The sequence below is a fragment of the Balearica regulorum genome, chromosome 2, assembly GCF_011004875.1.
Source record: "Balearica regulorum gibbericeps isolate bBalReg1 chromosome 2, bBalReg1.pri, whole genome shotgun sequence".
NCBI classification, from domain to species: domain Eukaryota; kingdom Metazoa; phylum Chordata; class Aves; order Gruiformes; family Gruidae; genus Balearica; species Balearica regulorum.
Genome location: NC_046185.1, coordinates 9622067 through 9646542, shown reverse-complemented (window position 1 = coordinate 9646542; position 24476 = coordinate 9622067). Strand labels below are relative to the sequence as shown.

Sequence of the window (24476 nt, the reverse complement as noted above, 5' to 3'; positions counted from 1 at the left end):
ACATTACTAAGGCCTGCATCAAAAATGAGAAGTGGGAAATTGGAGACTCTTCTGGAAAGGCTCTACCTTTCCCCGTTTACACTGTGTGTGCTGATTTTAGTTGTCCCAAAGTGAGGACAGGCTATTCCTTTCCTCACTGACAGAATTCAGGCCTCAGTAGGTTTTAGTTTGTCCAAAATAGTGTGAGGTTTCTGTAATTTTGCTTCTTTTGTGTCAGGATTCAGTCTTTAATTCTGTATTCTTACTCCCTTTTTGTACCATGTTGATTTTAAATAGCCTAATTCCCACTCACCAAGAGAAAAGAAATAATTGCAAATGACAGTATTTGAACTTTACAAAAGTCTGGTCACTGCTGCTGTCTTTAGTATAAAACATTAAAGCCTTGCTTTGCACTGCAAGATTTATTAAGTCAGAAGTTTAAATTTCCATATGAAATGAAGTTGATATTTAAATGCTGATTTTAATTCCTTCTTAATTTAAAATAATTTTTATTTTAGATTAAGTCATTCATTGGGGTATTTTAGCACCTGAAGAAATAGTAGCTGTGATAGTAATAAATTTGCTTTTTTCCTCACCCTCCCATTGTGTCATCATTTTTGATTGTTCTTTACTATCAGTAGTACATTTCTATGATTGAAATTACCATAATCTTCTTGCTAAAGGACAAATTTCTCAGCAAAACTTATGCATTTTAACACTCTTCATGGTGTATTTATCTGATGCAAAGTTTCACAGTCTGTATTTTTTCCATTATCTTCTGACTGAAGAAGTCAGTTGCTATGTTTCTTTTTCAGAATAATGCTTTTAGGGAAAGAGGAAACCTCCTTCAACAAGGGCTACTGTTATAAATATAGTACGGGGAAATTAACATCAATATGTACACCTTAAAAATATGTTTCCAAATGTGAAACGTGTTTGGTTGCTTTTTTCTCCCCTCCAAGTTGTTAGCAACGTACTATGTGATAAATATGGGAGTCCAGTTGCCCAATGGTATCATAGAGGTGAAGAAAACTACGTGGCAAAAAACAACTCGATAAAGTATTGTATTTTTCAAAGTTAAAAAACAGAGCATACTGATGAAGATGTTATAATACATATTATGCTTTTCTTTCCTTGTGGTGGGTTAGCTCTGGCTAAAAGCCAAACTCCTACCAAGCTGTTCTTTCACTCCCCCCACCCTCAACACTACGGGGAAGAAAATATGATGAAGCTGCTCATGGGTTGAGATGAAGAAAAGATCACTTACCAGTTACTGTCACAGGTTAAACAGACTTGACTTGGGGAAATTAACTACATTTATTGCCAATTAAAATAGATCCTAACAGTGAGAAACAAAGACAACCATTAAAAAAACCGCCATTCTTCCACCCTCTTTCCCCCATTCCCAGCTTCACCCCTCACTCCTGACTTCTGTCCCCCCGAGGGGTGCACGGGTGAGGATGGCGGTTGCGGTGGGTCCATCCCAGCCCCTCTCGGCCGCTCCTCCCTCCTCACACCTCTCCCTGCTCCAGCGCGGGCCCTTCCCTGGCCTGCAGTCCTTCAGGGACAACCTGCTCCCACCTGGGCTCTCCATGGCCGCAGCTCCTGCAGGAAATACCCCCCTGCTGCGGTGTGGGGCCCTCCCCGGGCTGCAGGCTGGGTCTCTGCTCCAGCGGGGTCTCTCCAGGGCTGCAGGGGATCCCTGCTCCGGGCCTGCAGCACCTCCTGCCCTCCTCCTTCTCCAGCCTCGGGGTCCCTCTGCTGCTGCTCCCTCCTTGGCTTCCTCCTCCTCTGCCTGTGCCGCCTTTGGCCCTTGCTGAAACCTGTTTCCCCCCCGGCGCCCCCAGCTTGGCTGAGGGGCTCAGCTGTGTCCTGCGCTGGGGCCGTTGGAGCCGGCTGGGACCAGCTGGAACCGTCTGTGTGCGGCACGGGGCAGCCCCGGCCTCTCCCCACACAGGCCGCCCTGCAGCCCCTGAGAGCGCCTGGGCACAGACACCCCGTACACTCCTCTCCATAGTAGTGTTGGAGGACAGTCAGTAGGTGACCAACTTGTACACTATCTAGTTAGAGGTAACTATGTGCCTGATAGTGTTCTGATTAGTTCAGTCAGAATTTTTTTCAACTCGCAAGCCATCTGTTTCTGCAGAAGTATTGGAGTTCTATTTAACACTCACCCACACAGTGTGGATTCAGTAGTGGGCAGGTGAATGAGATCATTGATCTGAACAAAACGACTAAGATTTTGCGTGACTTTTTGCGTGTTTTTATGGCCCTCATTCCTAGTTAGTAACGGGCAGTAGTTTCTCAAAATGCAGTGGTTAACAAGTCAAATCAGTATTAACAGCCCTTGTTTTTGCTATACAAATATTTACTGATAAAATGGTCAGTACTGAATGAACAGCTGATGTTCTGTAGTCCTGCTCTAAGAGAATAAAATGTTTTATTCAGAATTCTGGTTTGATGTATATTTGAAATACAGTTCTTGCTTACATCAAGAGTGTGACTCATGAATATTGTAGAACCAAGAGTGTGTACAGTAAGGAAGATGAACATTAATCAGTAGTAAAATCAATGTATTTTTGTCTTATTTCAGCAGAATAGGCCCTCCATCCTCTCCTACAGGAGGAGAGAAAGAAGAAAATCCTGCTCTGCTGGCTGAGAATTGTTTCAGGGAACTACTAGGACGAGCAACCTATGGGAATATGAATAATGCAGTCAGACCAGTTTTCGCGTAAGTTGAAAACTCATGGAAGGTCTTAAGAGATTTTTTTAATTTCATCCTCTCATTGTGTTGCATTAAATTCTTTTCACCTTTTCAACCCAGAGGATTCTACTAACAGTTATTGATTTTTCTTTAAAAAATTGCCGCTCTTTTAATCTCACTTCTTTGTTGCCGATCCGTTGACTTGAAGATCATTACGGAGAAATGTTTGTCCCATTTTACTGATTTTAGAAGTGCAATATAATTATTTGGATGGGTTGTTGCCTCAGCTGGCCTTTGTTCTGAATGTGAAACTGTAATGTCCCATAGATGACTGTTGCAGTCAGTGAAAAGACAAGCCAAGTAAAATACAAGTACAGAAAGGAATACTGTACCCAGACTAATACATAAAGTTAAGATTTTTACTTTCTTGCTGTTTTCTTCCAAGACTTGTTTTGATATTCTGTGAGGAATATCTTTAGCAGCTCGTTTAGTAGTGAATGGCAGATGTGCACACAGTATGCACATTATGCACAAATGCACACAGTACAAATGATAGCTGATGTATTAATTATCAAGTCCAGCATTTTTCATTTCTCTGCATTGCCACAGTTGCTTCCTTAAAAAATACAATGTGAAAAAAGCTACAAGCATTGAGATAACTTAAATCTGTTTCTTCCACCTCTGTTAGCGTCTACAAAGTAAGCATGTTCTCAGGAGAAATCTTTGCAGGAAGCTCTAGACTCGGTGGTACTGCTTTCAAACGCTCTATTCCTGGTGATGAGGAGAGCTGCTTGCTCCTTATTGTAGATTTTCAAGATACTCACCTGTTACGGGAATATCTTCTCTTAGATGGCCTAGTTCTTCCCACAAAGTATTTCATTCAGACATGGAAAGACTTTCAAGCTACCAAAAGCCATTTTCAAGTTACTATTGTTAAGTAAGAACAGAAATGCAAAAAGAAGATAGGGTAGGTAGGTATTGAGGGCAGAAAACTTTTGTAGCCCCTTGTTTTTCACTCAAAAGCATTAAATGCAAAGAACTGTTCTATTATCTTCCTTTCCATGTGTACCTATTATACCAATCCGATAGGAGTTTAACTCTTGCAAAGTTGAGTGTATTATTAAGAAATTTTCATCCTTTCCTACATTTAAAATTTTCCTTTCTCCAAAATACCTGCTACTAGAGTGAATGTTTAGGTACTAAGCAGTCTGGATGGACTATTTGAAACTATATTGCAGTTACTTTCTTACTGCTTTTAAGTTCCTTTTATGGGCTTGTCTCAAAACTTTATCAGTGTGTGCAGGTACTTCAGTCTTTTCAATCATCAGGGAAGTTTTCCACAAGTAATTCCCGATGCCCTAGAGTAGAGTTAGTACTTGGTTTGGGATCTGAGAAGGTGTCATACCTGCATTTTCTGTGGCACATCCGAAGCTTAATGTATTCAAAGTGTTATTTCCAACTTAATTTCTTTTCTTATTCAGTATGATCCTAAGGAACCACTTGAGTTTTTGTGCACTTCTACGTGCCACATGCTGCATTTGTGCACTGAAATCAGTAGATAATGACCAGTTATTCAGAATATATTCTCTTCTATGAATAGAGAGTCTTTGTGGTTACCATTTTTGTGTTCCATCTTGAGGAAGAATTGCCAAATAAATTTATCTTTTTATTAACAGTTGCTGTAAAGGTTTAATATTTTGCAATTTCCAAGTTGCTTTTCCTAAACGAAAAGGGAGTGCTCTGTCTAATTAACTTCACTCTATGAATGAATAGAACTGGTAGAACGGTAGAAGTTTGAGATAGTGATTCCATTGTACTTTATCTGATGGTAAAACCTGACTTAGTTTGTGTATACTTGATTAGAAAACAGGTTTTCCTAACAGTTTTTAACAATTTCACAGCTCTGGAAATAAAGATAAGGCCACTTGTTACAGTGCTAACACTGAAGATTCAGGTTCAGTTCCCTACTTGAAGGCAACTTCAACTGCAATATTAGTCAGTCAACATGCTATCTTTTCTTTGCAAAAAGGAGAGACTAGTGCTTCTTGTGTCATGAGACTGAGTACATTCAAAGACTGAGGGATTTAAATATAATGAAAATAGTTGGAATCTGGTCGGTCTCCTGATATGGGTTTGGACTGACCTTAATTCACCTTGCCTTTGGCAGAAAATCTCCATGATTATAAGTGTGTCTACATTTAGTAGCTAGAAACACTCAAATTCTCATTTTTAATGAAATCTGACAGATCAATCTGGCAAACTGCTTAGTGAAAGTAAAAAATTTTGTATTAATGTGATATGAAAAAAGTTTATATTTTGTGTCAACAGTCACAAGGTCTTCAGACTTAGCATGAATTTGCAGTGGTGAATAGATTAGATCCAGAGAGGTACAGAAATCTATTGAATATAAACTTCCCAAGTATAACCAGTTACACCCTATTAATCTCACTGTATTTCTGTTCTTCTGAGTTATCACATCATCTGTGCAAGAGTTTTGAATATCAAAAGATTGGCGTTTAATGTTCTTTCAGCAAACATGATGTGTGAGATTATTTTATATATTCCCATACATACCTCAGTTCTGCTTTCTAATCATCAGTATCAATTTATCATTTTGTACTGTAAGAATTGCTTGCATTTGTGACAATATGAGTGAATTCAGGGACTGTTAGTTGCTCTCACTCTATAAAGTAGTGATTTGCACCATTGGTTCTGCTGTTCCTTTTAATTTGAAAAACCTAATTATACACATTTGCTCCATATTTGCAGCAGATCTTAATGGAAAGCAGCATTTGGCATTTGTTAATCCAGAGATAAAATGTTTTGCAATCTTACTTAGATATTCTTTATTGAAAGAATGTAATAGGAAAATGAAAAAAAGGACTCGATTGTAACTAAACTAAATGCACCATGCTGAAAATACAATTTATTGTCTTTTACAGAAACAAAACTACATTGAATGCACTGCCTGCTTTATGACAAGTAAAATGTATCACCTACAGTATTCTACGTTCTTTTTCTTAGGAGGAAAATTCCAGTATACAAAGTATGCAGCCCACTGAACTATCACACAAAACACTAAGCTAGGCTGTCATCTGCCCCCTGCTGTCTTCCCATTAGTTCAGCTACCTGAAGCAGCTAATACTTTCCCTTTTTTGAAAAAGCAAACTGTATGTCTTGTTTTGTGAGGAAAGGTTTTTTAAAAACAAACAACAACTTGATATAAGATGTAGTTGACCATAATCTGCCTGAATGGATCTTTCAGGCGGGTAAAGTGGAACTGTCAAGGGTGACAGAGAACACGTGCTGCCCTGAAAGATTAAAGGATCAGTTCCAATCAGGACAAGGTAGTGGAGAGTACGATTTTGTATTTCATGAGACAAAAAGAAAATAGGTTAGCTAAAACAAGCTATCATGTACAAGAAATGATAGACTGTACTGGAATGGTATTAGGGAGAAAGAAGACATGAATAAATATTATAAGCCACTAATCCTTGAAGGATTTAAAGAAGTAATTTTGTTTGTCTTTCTGCCCAAAGGCAGGATTAAATACACCTGTGTGTTTGGAGTGTGCACAAGAAAGGCAGCTATCCCCAACAGGTAGCCCAGTTTTGTACTCAGTAATGCAAATATGCTGTTATCTTGGCAGCCAAACACCTTTAAAATTCCTGAAATTCTTTCCTTTAGGGATTTCTATTAAAGGTATGTAATGTGTCAAAACAGCAGTACAGTTTTTTAGCTCTGCAATGGACTGCAAGATAATTTAGGGCACAGGAGGGGATAGCTTTATGCCAGTTGGTTTAATCAGCCTTGAAGGAGACCTGTGTACTCAGCTAGGTCACTAGGCTGGTAGCAGCTGGCCAGTGAGGTAATTGAGACCTCCAGATTCTAGGCAAAGGAAGTTGAAATATCTAGTCTTGTGTTCAGAGTACTGACTTCTTTCACCTGTATGCATTCAAGTTTGTTATTTGAAGCATCTTTATATGTTTACTAGGTTCTTTGGGAAAGGGCAGACCAATAGTGATTCTGTAGCTGAGATACCTATTTAGAAACACTATCTAAATTCAGTTTCTGTACAAAAGCTTTTTTTGGTTTTTGGGGTTTTGTGAGGTTTTTTTTGTAGTGGTGGGGTGGTTTGTTGTTTTTTTTTTTGCTTTTACCTAAATCATTCCAATTAAAAGGCATCCTAAATTACTTAATCTTTTAGATTTAAAAAATGCATTTATTTTTGTCATGTGTTTCCAGGTACTCAGATCTCCTTTTTGGATAATTTGACACATGCCTTATTCCTAGCATAATGCTTAAGCAGAGTTTCTTTTCTTCGCTTGAAACTGACAGAAGTTTTTCTTCAGTGGATCCTATCCCATTTAAAGAGAAACTGATGCATTTATGGTTCTGATTCTGTTTTGATATTTCTTGCAGACAGTGTTGAAATTCTTCAGTGATAAAGGAGTATATACACAAAGAGTAGCTCTGTTTTGTTTTCCATATATATTATTCATGAAACCACTGTGAAAATGAAAATAGTTCTTAGAGTCTCTATTCTGGATGTAACATTCAGCCATAATTATTTTGTAGCTCCTGATTCAAAACAAATTCTTATTTAGAGTGGAAGTTTGTCAATGTATTATAACCATCCTCTTCAGTGTGTCTCTTTCATGTAAATAAGCATGTAATGCTCCAGCCATTTTTATGCATGCACTTTGTGTGGAAACAGTATATTCTTAATTCTATATCTTTGTTGTGACTAGGTTCCTTAAATTCCTGTAACTGGAAGATCAGGAGTTTCTGTTACAGCCAAATGTTTTGTGATCACATCCAAAACCTTGAAAACAAATGCTTTTTCTGAAGTCTTGTTTTTCTCCCCTAGTTAATAAGTCATTGTTTAGAAGCTTTATGTAAGGAAATAATCCCTTTGAGGTGAATTTTGAGAAAACTGGAAGATGCCATTTATTGTATCTGTGGAATGTCATTATTTCAGGTCACTTAATTTTTGGTTACAGGCATTTAGACCATCATAGACTATGGGATCCCAATGAATTTGCTGTTTCCTGCTTCAAAATCATCATGTATTCTATACAGGTAGGATTTTTTCCAGGGTTTGTTTTCCTTCCATACATGTTTCTAGCACATGAGACAGGGTTAAATGCTTAGCTCACCATGGTAATGATAGACAGTAGATGAAGTCAAAGAATCCAGAAGATCCCTTTCCATAACTCCTTAGCCTCATTCTTTAAACTTTTCATATAATAACTTAACCGTAGTTTATGATCACAGGTTATCTGATTTACTTTCAATTAATGTACACTTGCAGAAGAAAAAAGATATTAAGGGAGTCTCGATGGAAGGTAGTGCAGAGGTCCCTGAGCAAGCTCCAGAACAAGGAGCAGGATAGCCATACTGATCTGACATTGTGCTTGAGAAATCTCTCTTACGTTGGTCATTTGTCTATGCCAATACAGCTGTACTGCTTTTACAACCCAAGAAACCAACTTCATGTGGAACTGTGTTGTGCTAATTGATTTGTACTAGTGGGCAGCCTATATTATTTGTTGTAAACATGATCACAGTCTAATACTTGGATGCGTCAAGCACAGACATTCAGAAGATAAAGTCAGAAAATTCCAGGATTGTGGAAGAAAGCTGAGTTTTCTCAGCTTTTGTATCAATGGGTTTTTTTATAAGACCAGCTGAAGTCCTTGAACTCCAGTTAGCTGTATGAAGTATCACTTCATGCTTCCTCTGTTCTTGTAGATGTTCCTGGACATTTTAGTACTGTAAGCTTTTGTATACTGTGCTGCAGGGATCTCTGTAGCTTCATCTGTCATGGTAGGGTTTTTTAATCCATATTTAACCATGAATTGACTGAAATTTAGATAAACTTGTAAGAACGTTGCAGAATGGGAACATGGTCATGACTATGGCTAAATGGTGTAGGAGTTCATCTGTGATTTTAATAACAAGAAAGCTTTTTTTCGTGTTTGCTTGGTTTTTAATAGGCACAATATTCCCATCATGTAATACAAGAAATTCTTGGACACCTTGATGTTCGCAAAAGGGACTCGCCACGAGTTCGTGCTGGCATTATTCAGGTTCTTCTGGAAGCAGTTGCAATAGCAGCTAAAGGATCAATAGGTAAGTCTTCTTAAATTAACAGCATAGGGTCAAAGAATAGACTTGAAAGATAGTGCCGATTTTTCTTTGTTCTCAGACTAAATGAAAACATGTATTTTGAGGAAGTTTTATATTAATTTTTAATCTTTTTACTGATAAAATGCTTGAAATCATACTCAGTTTACACTTACTTATACATACTTGGTCATTTGACTGTTTTATAATCCTTTGCATTGAAAAATGAGTAGATGTATTTTTACAGCCTTGTGAATGGCAGGAATTTCTGCTTGGTAAGAACTCACAAAGTTGGAGAGACCTGTACATGACTACAAAAAGTCAAAAGAATTGTTGCTTTGTGATACAGCGGCTGTAAGATGAGCAGTAATATGGGAGTCAAGAATAGAACAATCTGAGAAATTTTACCTTAGTAACTGTGAAGCAGCTGAAATAATCATAGAATTGTATAGGTTGGAAAAGACCCTTAAGATCATCAAGTCCAACCACTAACCTAGCACTGCCAAGTTCACCACTACACCATTTCCCTAAGGCCCACATCTACACATGTTTTAAATACCTTCAGGGATGGTGACTCAACCACTCCCCTGGGCAGCCTGTTCCAGTGATTGATAAGAAATTTTTCCCAATATCCAACCTCAGTCTCTCCTGGTGGAGCTTGAGGCTGTTTCCTCTTGTCCTATCAGTTGTTACTTGGGAGAAGAGAGCAACACCCACCTGGCTACAACCTCCTTTCAGGTAGTTGTAGAGAGCAATCAGGTCTCCCCTCAGCCTCCTTTTCTCCAGGCTAAACAACCCCAGTTCCCTCAGCCGCTCCTCATAAGACTTGTGCTCTAGACCCTTCACCAGCTTTGTTGCCCTTCTCTGCACACGCTCCAGCACCTCAGAGTCTTTCTTGTAGTGAGGGATCCAAAACTGAACACAGTAAATAATGACATAAAGTGAATTATGTCATTTAAGGTAACGTAGTTCCTTGAAATAAGAGTAGTTACGAAGATCTGTACATGCATGTCCTGATGTTCTTTTTCTGTGTTCTTCTGCTGAGACATTATTGCTTTGCTGCATTAGCTTGAGTCTCAGCCTGTCCTTTCTCTTTATAGAAGACCCATTTACATGCACAGAGTTGTGAAGTCTTCTACTATATTATGAAAAGAGCTCATTATTTGATCCAATACGTAGAACTGGATTTCATTATCAGGTTCCGAAATAACTGAAATTCAGGTGCAAATACCTGCAGTTTAACCCATTGTCGGTGCTTCATTTCAGCATTCACTCATATTTTATGTGTAAAATTTGCATGGCAGGTTGACTCTGGCCATCAGCCATTTGCTCACTCCCCTTCCCTACAGGATAGGGAGAAGGTAGAAAGAAGATGAGAAGTCTCATGGATCAAGATAAAGACAACTTAATGGGTGGTGCAAAAGCTGCGTGTGCAAGAAAAGCGAAAGAATTTATTCAGTTCTTCCCATTGACAGGGAGGTGTTTAGCGGCTCCCTGGAAAGCAAGGCCTCAGCATGTGTAACAGTTGCTTGGGAAGAGAAATGCCATACAAACAACTATCCCCCCCTTTCTTCTCCTTTCCTTGAGCTTTTATTGCTGAGCATGGCATGGACTATCCCTCTGGTCAGTTTGGATCAGCTGTCCTGGTCTGTGTCTCCTCCTAGTTTTTTGCACATCCCAGCCTAGTCTGTAGAGACAGAGTGGGAAAAAGAAAAAGCCTTGACACTTGGTAACACTGTTCAGCAACAGCTGAAACACTGGTGTGTTGTCCACACTATTTTAGTCACAAATCCAAAGCACAGCACCACCCGGGCTGCTGAGGAGAAAGTTAACTCCACCCCAGCCGTACCCCTTACGACTTGATAGTTATAATGGATTGCGCATATATACCTGACTGCATTTCCTGATTCCAAAATAATTTCTAAAATATCAGGGTGTAGGCATATTTCAAAAGTTTATTCCTAGGCCATATCCTTCAAACAATGTATTTCACTTGTTCTTTTCAGCTTAATCTGATTTCTCCTGAAAAGGCATTGAAACAGTTAGCTTTCATTTTCTTAAGCCATCTTTCCCTTGACAGCTGCAATAATTGTTATGTGTTGTTTCCAGGCCCAACAGTTCTGGAGGTTTTTAATACCTTGTTGAAGCACTTACGCATCAGTGTTGACTTTGAGCTGGGCGATAGGCGCAGTTCAGCAGGAAGCGCCACTTTCAGCACAAGCTCCAAGGAGAGTGATGAGAGAATTGTCCAGAATGCTATTATTCAAACAATTGGTGAGTAATGACAGTAACACAGGCTCACTAAAAATTCCTTCCCTTCTCCCCTTTCCTCAATGAGATGGTATTAAACCAGCTTGAATCAAAAAGGAATAGTAGCAAGTGTGGTATCTCTGATTGTACTTCTGAATCTCAGGCTCACTTTACGGATTTGACTGCTGAAAGACTATTCTTTTAATTGTTAACTGAGCAAATAGCCAAGAAACACAATGAAAATTAAAAAAGCTAGTGGACTTATAATAAATTTGTTGGTTATTTTATTGTATGGACCTTGAAATATAGACATCATTCTGTACCTTTGGTACAGAACTAATGTTAGTCCTTTTATGAAAACCATATTGCAAGCAAACATATACAGTAATATATTTTAGTAGGTACTACTTGTAAATTTGTAGAAGCCAATGTTAAACATAGCTACAACAATGACATCTAATGGCCAGTTGTGCTACCGTGACTTAACTAAAGTACTTTTAAGCACAATACTGAAAATGAGAGCAACGGTTTCTGTAAATGATTTAATTAAAATAGCCTCTCCCTTTTTTCCAAGTTTTTTTTAATGGTAGTAATATATATATTGCAGTCCATTTATGATGTCTGTTCCTTTACTTAAAGAACAAGGAGGAATGTAACTTAAATACTGTTCACTGATCTGTGCCTTTGCTTATGCCTTGAAGCTTTCGAGAGCTGTAGCAAATATATAGTAGATTATTTCTCACCGTAACAGTAAAACTCCAAGTTAAAATGTTACCTTCCCCCCCAAAAAATCCCCAAAACCCCACAACTCAACCTTTTAAAGTAAAACTTCTTTCTGTCAAAGCTACATTTATACTATTGCACAGCAATGGAATAGAATAGAATATCTCAAGTTGGAAGGGACCCATAAGGATCATTGAGTCCAACTCCCTGCTCCTCATAGGACTACCTAAAACGAAACGATATGACTAAGGGCATTGTCCAGACACTCCTTGAACTCTGACAGGCTTGGTGCTGTGATGACTTCCCTGGGGAGCCTGTTCTGACCACCCTCTCACTGAAGAGACCATCCTCTCACTTTTCCTAATGTCCAGTGAGAACTTCCCCTGATGCAGCTTCATTCCATTTCCTTATGCCTGTCACTGGTCACCAGAGAGAGGAGATCAGCACCTACCCCTCTGCTGCCCCCTCGAGGACGTTATAGACTGCAATGAGGTCACACCTCAGCCTTCTCTTCTCCAAGCTGAACAAGCCAAGTGACCTTAACCGCTCATCATAAGTCTTGCCCTCAAGACCTTTCACCATCTCGGTCACCCTCCTCTGGACACACTCCAGTAGTTTGATGTCCTTCTTATGTGAAGGTGCCCAAAACTGCACACAGGACAATACACCAGTGCAGTGTAGAGTGGGACGCTCACCTCCCTCGACCAGCTAGCGATGCTATGCTTGATGCATCCCAGGACATGGTTGGCCCTTTTCACTGCCAGGGCACACTATTGACTTATATTCAACTTGCCATCAACCCAGACTCCTAGATCTCTTTCCATGGGGCTGCTCTCCAGCCTCTCATCCCCCAATTTGTATGTATAACCAGGATTACCCTGTCCCAGATGCGGAATCTGGCACTTGTTCTTGTTGAATTTCATACAATTGGTGATTGCCCAGCTCTTTAGTCTATGCAGATCTCTCTGCGAGGCCTCTCTACCCTCGATGGAGTCCACTGCTCCTCCTACTTTAGTATTATCAGTAAACTTACTTAATATACATTTCATTCCTGTGTCCGGATCCTTTATAAAAACACGAAAGAGCGCTGGCTCTAAAATTGAGCCCTGGGGAACCCCACTGGTGACTGGCAGCCAGCCTGATGTAACCCCATTTACTATAACTCTGAGTCTGACCTGTCAGCCGTTTGCTCACCCAACGTATTGTGGGATTGTCTAGCTGTGTGCTGGACATTTTGTCCAGAAGGATACTATGACAGACAGTATCAAAAGCCTTGCTAAAATCCAAACCCATCACATCTACTGGCTTCCCTTGGTCAATTGGTTGAGTGACCTTGTCAAAAAAGGAAATTAAGCAGGAATTTCCCCTTGTGAACCCATACTGGCTGTGACCAATGACTACGTTGACTCTCAAGTGTTTTTTCAGTAACTCTCAGGATAACGTTCTCCATAATTTTAGCAGGCACTGAAGTGAGACTGGCGGGCTGGTAGCTACCAGGGTGTTTCTTCTTACCCTTCTTGAAAATTGGGACATTTGCCAGCTTCCAGTTGACTGGGACCACTTCAGACTCCCAAGACCATTGAAAAATAATGGAGAGAGGTCCCACGACAACATCAACCAGCTCTTTCAGTACCCTGGGACAAATCCCATCGGGCCACAGCCAGAGCAGCAGGTCTCATACAAGTTCAATGTCAGTTGGGAGTTTATCATCTCCCCAGTCACAGTCTTCCAACACAGGGCTCCATGGGTTCCAGGGCCATCATCAGTGTTGAAGACAGAGGCGGAGAAGGCATTAAACCTCTCCACTTTGTCTACGTCCCTATTTGTGAGGTGACCAACCTCATCAAGTAATGGACCAATGTTATCTCTTATCCTCCTTTTGCTGTTAACATGTTTAAAAAGCTCTTTCTGTTGTCCTTCACTGTGCTGGCCAGCTTGATCTCTAATCGAGCTTTGGATGCCTGAATCTTCTACCTACAGTGGCGAACAGCATCTCTGTAGTCCTCATGTGTCACCTGTCCTTGCTTCCAATGTCCATACACTTTCCTTTTTTGCCTAAGTTCCAGAAGATCCCTACTCAGCCAAGCCAGCCTTCTGCCCTGCTAGCTTGACTTCCGACACTTTGGAATTGCCTGCTCCTGTGCTCTTAAGAGACGGCTCTTAAAAAACGACCAGCATTCATGGACCCCAATACCTTCAAAAGCAGATTCCTAGGAGACCTTACTAACTAGTGCCTTCAGCAGCCTGACGTCTGCTCTCCACATATCTGGGGTCAAAGTTTTGCTGGCAGTTTTTCTTCTGTCACCAACAATTTGAAACTCAACTGTTTTGTGGTCACTGTGACCAAGATAGCCACCGATCACCACTTGACCACAAGTCCCTCTCTGTTTACAAACAACAAATCTGGGAGGGCATCTTTTCCAGTAGGCTCCCTTAGTACCTGCACCAAGAAGTTATCTTCAACAAGCTTCAGAAATTCCCTGGATGTGTTTGTATCTGGTGTATGATACTCCCCATTGATGGGTGGGAAGTTAAAATCACTCATAAGGACAAGGGCAGCTGATATAGAGATATCCCTTAATTTCTTGTAGAATAATTCATCAGTGTCGTCATCCTGACTGAGTGGTCGATAGTAGAACCCTGCAAGAACATTGGTTTTATTTGCTTTCGCCTGCATGCTTACCCATGAGTTGAGGCTCTCAACTGTGTCGTTGCCAACTGTAAGCTCCAGAAAGTCCAACCTCTCCCTTACATAAAGCAACACCCCCCTGCCTCGCCTGCCCTGCCTGCCCCTCCTGTAGAGCCTACAACCATCCATCGTGGCACACCACTCACAGGGCTAATCTCACCAGGTTTCACTTATGCCAGTGATGTCATAGCTCTGGACCGGGCCAAAGCTTCTCACTCCTCTTACTTATTCCTCATGCTGTGCGCATTAGTTCAAGGACATTTCAAATGTGCTGCAGTGTACTCAGCACATCGTGGAGCAGACTGAAGGACCTCGCTAGCACACGTTCCTCAAACATTGGCTTGCCCTCCCCTTGGCTTATCTCTAGTGAACCTGTTTTTCTCCCTTGCCCCCATCAATTCTAGTTTAAAGCTCTTTCAGTGAGCCCTGCTAACTCCTGCACAAAGATCCTTTTCCCACTTTGATACAGGTGTACCCCGTCCGTTGCCTGCAGGCCTGGTGTTGTGTAGACTGACCTGTGATAAAAAACCTCAAAATCCTGCTGGTGACACCAGGCTTGGAGCCAGGTATTGATCTGCTGTCTCTTCCTGTTTCCTCCCTCATCATTCCTTGCAACTGGAAGGATAGAGGAGAACACTACTTGTGCTCCTGATCCCTTAACCAGTTGTCCCGAGGCCCTGAAGTCTCGATCACCCTTGGACTTCTTATTGCAGATTCATCACTGCTTACATGAAAAATCAACAATGGATAATAAACCTGAGACCTGTACCAGGGTAGGAAGCTTTCTCTTCACATTTTTAACTCAGGGAGGCAGCAGACTTCCCTAAGAAGGGTCTGGTCTGCGTATTGGCCTTTCTGTTCCCCTCGGGATACAGTCTCCTTACAACAATGACCCGACTTTTTTTCTTTATGGAAGTAGTTTTGACACAGGGCATAGGCTGGCTTAACCTTGGCGACACCTTCAACGTAGATGAACCATCGTCCTCGTCATTGTTCAGTTCCACTTGCAGAGCCTCATACCTGTTATACAAGGGCACCTGGCAAGGTGGAGGTGTCATGGAGGAGACACGCCTGCTGCACCAGGCAGGAACTTCTCGCCATTGCCACCTATCCCTTAAGTCACTGTGTTCTTCTGGGTAGACAGAGGGTAGGGAGTCCTCCGTATCATGCGTCCTGTCTGCCTGACAGGTCTGTCCCAGGGAAGGTAGGGTGCGGTTCTGGTAGTCTGTCTTTCTCTCTCTTGCACTCCCTGATACTCCTCAACCTACTTACCTCCTCCTGGAGCTCTGTCATGGAGCGGTGGAATTCCCCTACCTGGGCACACCTCCCACAGCTGTGCTCACTGGAGCAGGGCACAGCCTGCAGCCTGACACCTGGGTGGCAGCATGTTCCCGTCGGAGCTCTGTCTGGGAAGCTGCATCAGTCACGGTGGGTGGAGAGCTTAGAAGGGCCACGGCTTTCTGCCTGTTAGATACCATTGCTCCCCAGTCGAGCCGGCAGAGCTAGAGCACCCTTCCTGCATGCCACCTCCTGCACCATACCCTGTTCGCTGGTGCTCTCCAGTTTTTATAGGTTTGGGGGCTTGGCCTGGCCCTGTCCAGGTCTCCTCAGCCGCTGTCATGGAAGCTGCCAGTTGGTGCTTTCTGCTTCTCTGAGGTTCCTCAGTTCAGGAAACCCTCTGGGAGCTTTCCGCTACTGATTGTGCCACACCGGAGCTGCTGGACTCAGCACTCTTCAATTAAAGTAATAACAATAATACTTGTATATCTCTGAGATTTGTGTTCGCACACCTCTAATATTTCATGGTGACTTAAGAACAGACCAAAGTAACAACACTGTGTTCCGTGAGAAACGCTTCCAGTTCCTTGCTAGTTACAAATTGACAGATGTCACGTATTTAATTTTTAAATTATATATTTTAAGGAGGATAAAATTAGACAGTTTTAGGATTCAAAGAAGAAAGTGAGTGTCATGAAAAGACTCTAAAGCCATTCATCAGAAATGAACATGTGAGTATTATGCCCTAAACCAAATCATAGTTTTATTCTTCATCTATTTTGACCTCGTAAATGTATTCCTTGTATTTAATAAAGGTTTCCTTATAAAGAGAAGGGCCCTATATCTCTTTCCTTCGGTGATTTCATTCCATTTTTATTTAGGATTTTTTGGAAGCAATCTCCCAGATTACCAGAGATCAGAGATTATGATGTTCATTATGGGAAAAGTACCTGTTTTGGGGACAACTTCACAATCGCTGGATACCAGTCACCTTGGGTTTGTATATCCTACATTTTTTAATTTCCAATTAAAAATTTAGATTTTAGAATCTTGATAAATTACAAAGTGAAAAAAATTAAGAAAAGTGAAATGCAAATTCTCACTCATTAGGGACTGTATTTAATGCCATGCAGAATTAAGGCAAACATAGTTTCAGTAGTGTGAAATCAATCTCCAGACAGATTACTGATAGAAAATATCTGATTGGAATGCAATTTATTTTGCACAAAAATATTTCTTCTCTCCACATCTGTACAAATGTTTCTGAAATTATCTACTTAATGATGGTTAGTTAATTCCATAACTTCTTATATGTGTGCCTTATATGGTGCCTCCTGCACCATACCCTGTTCGCTGGTGCTCTCCAGTTTTTATAGGTTTGGGGGCTTGGCCTGGCCTTGTGAATGAGGGAAATTGAACTATGACTACATTTTTTTTTCAAGTAGCTGCATAATTTACAAAAGGTTTTTGTTTTTTCTTCATTCTGTACAAGCTGGCTTCAGATTAAGAAGTAAACTACAGAAATTCCAGTGAATTTGTTTTGGTTTACGTTTTCCCTATTTATTTAGAAATAGGAAAAAGCTATAGGTGGGCAGACTCCTGTAATAAACCCATAATTAAAAAGCTGCCATATGCTGAAGTAATATTTTTCCCCCATAACATGAATAACTACCTTTAAGGACTGCTTTTCCTCAGTATGGAGAAAATCACTGAAAAGATTGCAGCTATTCTTTCCAGGTATGCATGGACACTTTGTACCACATATGTCTGATCACCTGCAACCTTAAGTAGGAACTCAGCTGTCATTTGCCTGGCTTCTTGGTAGTTTTTCATATAGTATTGTGTCCCTGCAGCATGGGACCTTCCATGGAAGATAGAAATGTCTGTGCCAGGCAGTTACATATCATTAAGAAGGTATTTGAAATACGGATCCATTTAGAATTCTGTACTTGAATTACCAATTTGTGTAGGGGTTCTTTTTTTTTTTTAATTACACAGTTTTCCTTTATGGGATTTTTTGTAAATATGGGACTGAGTAGTTGTCGCGTGAAAAGGTACAAGTCTGATATGTGGCTGAGGGAGGCCCTCCCGTTGAGTCACGAGGTTCAGAAAGGACCCCCTTGCTTTCTAAACTCCTTCTCACAGAGGAGCCTAGGTGCGGCTAGGTCCAGTCTTAGTCCCAGACTTGGTCAACGGTTTATGTCTAAAGGGTTATGTGTGTAGCCACTTATCAGAGTCAACGTTTGCCGGTCAGAGCCCCACCAAGGACTTTCACTGAAACAGTTTCACAAAGTTGAAAAGAAAAAATAGGTAATTTATTGAAGCGACAGATATAAAAGTTCAGAATTGCCGTTGATAAATGCACTAACTGCAACGATTTTGAGCTCAAGTTAATAGTTCAGCGCTTTTGTTAATGATAGTTTTCCCGGGGTAACATCTGACATAATCGGATGCGCAAGTCTTACCAAAGAGGTGTCCCTGCTTGGGGAGGAGAGAGGTCCAGGCCCGTCGACCCGTCCGGATAGTTGGAGTTCTCGTCCTCAGAAAAGAGGATTCTAAATGCCAGATTTATACTTTTGGCGAGGTGGGACTAAGTCAGGTATTGTGTGTCGATTGGCCCTTAACAAGGCTTGTTGTGCAGTTGATGGGGGCTGTGGGGGGGGAAGTGGCAGAGAACAAAGGCGTTCAGTACAGAGGAGCGGTGGTCTGTTTAGTTTTACCAAAGTAACGTCGAGCTGTGAAGGCTCCCCCTCACCCCAGGCGTCACTTAGTTGATTAAGGAGCAGACCCGTCAGGCGCTGCATCTTGTTAAGATGAACAAATTGCTCATCTCCTGCCCCTGTTCAGGTCCAGTGCTTATCAGCGCAAGATAAGCAAGTTGCTCAATCCCTGCTCTCGCCCAAGCTGGACTCCCCCAGGGCCCCTTCTGCTGGGTCATAACGGCCCTGTATTCGGCACCAACAAGCCTGGATAAGTCCGGCACCCCACAGTAGTATGTTAGCATGATGTGCACATGTCATTCTGAATAGAGCAGGCTTTCGCTGCTGATAGTCTTGCATTACTTACCGGAAAAGTTGGTCTCTGCTGTACATTTGAATGATATTGCCAACGGATATAGCCAGATGGAAGTTTCCACTGTTACGTTGGGGCCAGCTTTTGTGAAGAGGCTTGCTCTTTCCTAATGCTATTTGGTGGACAAAAGGGTTTGTACCTTTTTTACTTTCTTGAAAGAGTCTCCTTGGATGGAACAATTCATTCCAAGTGCAGTTTTATCTTGTAAGATCTTGCAAGAACAGTGCAGATGTGACTACATACCAATAGGTATTTAACTTCTTTTAGTACCAGCACATGGAAAATGAGAACAGATGAAGAACAAGTTAAGTGGTGTTCTGCGTACCTTCCTGTGATCTGAAAAGTGAGGGTTCTTTCAGTTTTTCTTGCTGATTTTACGGATAACTTTATTTCACTTTCGAAGTTTTGGGGTCTGATTCAAACAAGAAGTGTGCTGGTTTTGGAAGACTCAATTACATGCTTGAGAAAATTAAGTCAAGCACGTAGCAGTTGAACATTTCAGATTCAAAGAGTATGAAACATTTAGATTTAGATCTCCTTCACATATATAATTTACTGGTTTTATAGTTGTATGTGCTTTGTTTTTTAAGCCTTCCTATAAATGTCCCTTTCAAAACATTTTGTTACTGCACCTTATTTGGAGATATTTGCCCCTTATTTGTGGTCATCCAGCATCCCTCCCGAGACTACCATATTCACTTGTCAAAAACGTAGTTGTTAGAATAATGTCTGAAGTAGAATAACTAATTGCTGCATCTAGCTCTGGGGTCCCCAACATAAGAAGGACATGGAGCTGTTGGAGCAAGTCCAGAGGAGGGACATGAAGATGATGAGAGGGCTGGAGCACCTCTCCTATGAAGACAGGCTGAGACAGTTGGGATTGTTCAGCCTGGAGAAGAGAAGGCTCCAGGGAGACTCTATAGCAGCCTGCTGGTACCTGAAATGGCCTACAGGAAAGCTAGAGAGGGACTGTTTATCAGGGAGTGTAGTGATAGGACAAGGAGGAGTGATTTTAAACTGAAAGAGGGTAGATTTAGATTAGATATAAGGAAGAAATTCTTGACTGTGAGGGTGGTGGAGGCGTTGACACAGGTTGCCCAGAGAAGCTGTGGATGCCCCCTCCCTGGAAGTGTTCAAGGCCAGGTTGGATGGGGCTTTGGGCAACCTGGTCTAGTGGAGGGTGTCCCTGCCCCTGGCAAGGGGGTTGGAACTAGATGATCTTTGCTGTCCCTTCCAACCCAAACCATTCTGTGATTCTATAATATTTTGAAGATATGCAAAGAAACTAATTTTCAACTTTTTTTTTTCTCAATTGTAGAGATTTGGGAACTAGGAGGATTCAAATCATGTTACTGAGATCTTTACTTATGGTAAGCCCTCTGTGTTCAGTATATTATGTTATAAGGACACAATGTTTCACTTTATGTATGCATTTATACATGTAAGTACAGTATTACAACTTGCATTATGAAATGAAACATACCTTCTTATTACATACATCTGTAATTGTACTGGGTAAAATTGTAGTGTAAGTTGGGAAAATGCTGTCACAAGCAGCTTAAGAAATATTCCCCCATCTCTTAGAGCACTTTAGTGAATATTAGTTATAATTGGATCTGTAGATCCAAAAGAACATCATAGAGTAGGTTGAGTTGACTATTTCTGCCAGCAGTGCTGGCAATGTGAAAGTGAAATCACTTTTGTGTCTGACACCAGAAAAGCTGTAATTAGTAGAATAGCTTGTATTTTTAAAACTAGGAATGGATGCCTAGGCACCATTGTGCTTTCCTTCCTAGTATTTCCCAAGTTTCTTGTAAGGTATAATTATCTGTTTTATCACAAATACATTTTTCAACTGTAAAGAGTATTTCAGGAAATACATACTGATGGTAAGAGTCAGAAGTGGATAGTAAAGGAGGCTCTTGCCTGGAGGATACTGGCCTGTTTTGTTGCAGAAGCTGAAAACTGTTTAGTGACTGAAGTAAGGGATATAGCATAAGAATGACTAAAACAGTAGAATGCTTTCCTGGCAAATGAGTTTCTATCACTGCTTTGACATGAAATTTGTGTGTGGTGTTAGGCAAATCAGTTAAACCTTAAAATTCTTTCCTTGTCAGAATATGAAATCCTAGATTCTGGCTTGCAGAAGAGCTGAGCATTCACAGGTGCAATTTAAGGATAGAAAACACGTTAGAAAGGACCTCAGGGGGTCATTTTGCACATTGTCTTCATTAAAGATAGACTCAGCTATGCCTAAACTGTTTCTACAATATTCATCTCACCAGTTTAAAAAATTTCCATCAAAGTTGGTGAGAATTGTTCTCATTATTTGGGATACTGCATAACCTGTAAGTATGCTTTAAGGGATTCCAATTGTCCGTGTGGAAGGAATTTAACATTTTTGACACTGAATATGGTTTTGGATTCTCTTTTAGAATATGGAGGTAAAATCCCATCACGGCACAAATATGTGAAAGTCAATGTTTTGATGCTTAATGAATTACTCAGATATTGATAAATATTGTGGAAAAAAATAAGGAGTTTGTGTTGAGAGCAAAGCTTTTATTGTGGTATATAAGGTGTTGTCTGCACATAATAAAGAACTACAAACTGATGAACTCTGCCTTTTCTGCGTACTGAACTGAGTGAGCATTGTACATTATGTGTCCTTTACAAAAGAATAATACTTCCTAAAATAATTAGTCTGTTGTGCATACACACAGGCAGATAACTTAATGTTGTATAGGCAGTTAAAATCTGGCACTACATTAAAAGTATGTACTTATATTTGCAGCCTTATTTCTTGTAATATTAGTAATTTTCCATTTTCAGAATGATTGATTAGATACCTTCATGTGCCCTCATGCTACTCTGCCAACCAGTTTCCTTTTAACTTCTTCAGTTATGTTGTAGGAATAGTGCTTGCTCACATGTTGTGGTTTAACCTTGGCAGGCAGCAAAGTACCACCCAATCACTTGCTCACTCTTCCCCGGGGGATTGGGGAGGGAATCGAAAGGGTACAAATGAGAAAAGTGAGTTGAGATGAAGACAGTTGATTAAATAAAAAAAAAGAAGCAGAGAAAAACAAAATCAGGAAAAACAAATGATTAAAAAAACCCACCCCAAAACAAAAAAATCCACCCCACCAATAAATGAAACAAACCACAAAAAACCCCTGCAAAACCCAATTGCTCACTACCAGTGGACTTATGCCCAGTCAGTCCCCAAGCAACGGCAGCCCTGGCAAACTCCTCCCCGAGCTTTATATTCTGAGCATGACGTCATATGGTATGGAATATCCCTTTGGTCAGTTGGGGTCAGCTGTCCCAGCTGTGTCCCCTCCCAACTCCTTGTGCACCCCCAGCCTACTCGCTGGTGGGGTGGGGTGAGGAGCAGAAAAGGCCTTGGCTCTGTGTCAGCACTGCTCAGCAGGAATGAAAACATCCCTGTGTTATCAACGCTGTTTTTAGCACAAATCCAAAACACAGCCCCATACCAGCTACGATGAAGAAAATTAGCTCAGTCCCAGCCAAAACCTGTATACTGAAAAAGAGTAGACTTAATCTGAAACAGTCACTTTGATTTTCTTGTTACCAGTTGGAAACTTCTAGCATATGTTCTACTATAAAAAAAAAAAAACTACTATCCCAGCCAAAACCAGTACAACACAGTTCACGTGTAAAAGCTGTAATGATATGGAATATGCATAATGAAGATACAATTATTATGTAAAGTCTTAAATAAAAATGTGATTGTTCTTATTTTAATTAAATTTTGGATAATTTTGCTCCCCTCATCCTCAACAGCTTATGCTTGGCAGTTTCTGAGACCTGTTTTGGTTTTGAGATTGTAATATTCTGGTAACTTCCATTTTAAGGGACAGTAAATTTTAAACATTTCTGACTGCTGTAAATGTTCAGGTAATTAATATTTGAACTGTCAGATAGAAGTTAACTTTTCCTTATGTATTTACAGAGCTTGCTTTAAATAAAAGTAATGGAATGGGGCAAGTCAGCATTGTATTAATTATAAAAGAGAAAAAAACCCACCATGTTACCAGATTCCTAAGAAAGTGATGTTTGCTGCTTGCTTTCTTTTTTTCAATAAAGTAGTATCCATAAATGTCTTAAGATGTACATACAGGCCCTGATTTCTCTTTTTTTTCTTCACATGAGCATACTCTGTACCATGTATGAGCAGCTCAGAGCCTGAAAAGGAAAATATCTCTATTGGAATTATTGCCATCTTCGTTTTGTACCCTGCAACTTTTTATAGGCCAATTTCCAAGAAAAATTCATAAATTATACCTTTATTTTTTTTCTTTTGAGTGTGTTGGTAAAGGATCCTGAGAAATACCACTTTAAAACAGATGGGGGAGTTCATGTGAACATGAGTTCAGTACCTCAATTTGAATCCACCTTTCTGATGCCAAAGCAAGCCCACTAAAAAGTGAGTGACAGCAGCAAGTAATTCTTACAATGAAATAATGACAGGCATTGATTTTACTCCCAATAATGAACAGGTGACTTCAGGATACAAAGCAACAACGATAACTAATGCACTTCCTCCCCCGTTTCTGGACCCGTTATTGTCTCCTTCCCTCATGGAAGACTCTGAGCTAAGGCAGCTGGTCTTGGAAATACTGCATAATCTCATTGATCGGCATGACAACAGAGCAAAGCTCAGAGGGATACGGTAATTCTTTTTGTTTGCTTTGGCCTACTTTAAATTCTAGTGTAACATTTGAATGATAAGTACTGTTGATTGTAAAATATTTTTCCTAATATGAAATGTTAATGTACCGTTTTGATAAATGCACTGTGCTCAGTGTCATTTATTGATGGCAAGGGTTTTACAGGTAAGCCTCAGTGCATGATACCTTAATCCATTCCAAATATCTGCTAGTTTAACTGTAGAAGACAGAATATGGTATTTTATGTAGAGCAAAAAAAAAAAACCACGTGGTTGTCACAATTCTGTTTATGCCTCTTCCTCTTCAACTGAAATTTGAATGTCATTGTTAAACATGTATGTAATTAAAATGGAAATTGCTTCAAGATTTGTTTGAATAGTTCATATATTTCATATTCTCTTCCCCTTCAACTTCTTTTTGCTAAAATGACATTTTTGTTTCCTTTGTAGAATAATACCAGATGTTTCTGATCTAAAGATAAAACGAGACAAAATTTCAAGGCAAGACGTGAGCTTCATGAAAAAGGTAATGGGTGAAAAAGTTACATTTTCTGTCTAGAAAGCAGATAAAGTAACTGAACCAGTTGCTTTGCTTTTCTTCTACAACTGTGTTTTTGCAACAAGTTGTAAAGATCAGTATTGAGTGATTTTAATTCAAATTACAGTGATTTCAATGTTGACGTGCTCTTGATACTTGAGAGGTGGTTCTGTGGAATAAAATTTTCATTTATGTCTTCAGTGAAAATCCTTGTATGCATGAAATTAGAACAGTGTATATCTAAACCATGATTCTGAAAAATGCACCTCCTTACAAGATTGTTTTTATAGGACATTGTGACAGTTGACTTATGAGTATGTTTGGTTCTAAAGAAAAACAGATTATTTTTTTTTTTAGATGATGCTTATCTGGAATGAAATTGCTTCTTTACAATAAACACCTTATTTTCTATGTGGGGAAA

The 24476-nt window shown here is 40.2% G+C and overlaps 1 protein-coding gene across 10 annotated transcripts in view; it reads left to right on the top strand.

The window, feature by feature from the left end:
* Window positions 1–24476, top strand: part of EFR3A (EFR3 homolog A) — a 90615-nt gene that overhangs the window by 44643 nt on the left and 21496 nt on the right. For 7 of the 10 annotated variants that reach the window (XM_075743304.1, XM_075743302.1, XM_075743301.1 and 4 more), the window contains 8 exons: window positions 2573–2710; window positions 7687–7765; window positions 8683–8818; window positions 10922–11086; window positions 16634–16748; window positions 20143–20194; window positions 23348–23520; window positions 23968–24043. In XM_075743304.1, coding sequence (XP_075599419.1) covers window positions 2573–2710; window positions 7687–7765; window positions 8683–8818; window positions 10922–11086; window positions 16634–16748; window positions 20143–20194; window positions 23348–23520; window positions 23968–24043 — 934 coding nt within the window. The remainder of the gene's footprint in view (window positions 1–2572; window positions 2711–7686; window positions 7766–8682; window positions 8819–10921; window positions 11087–16633; window positions 16749–20142; window positions 20195–23347; window positions 23521–23967; window positions 24044–24476) is intronic. The other 3 variants (XM_075743307.1, XM_075743305.1, XM_075743299.1) reach the window with 2 other exon arrangements.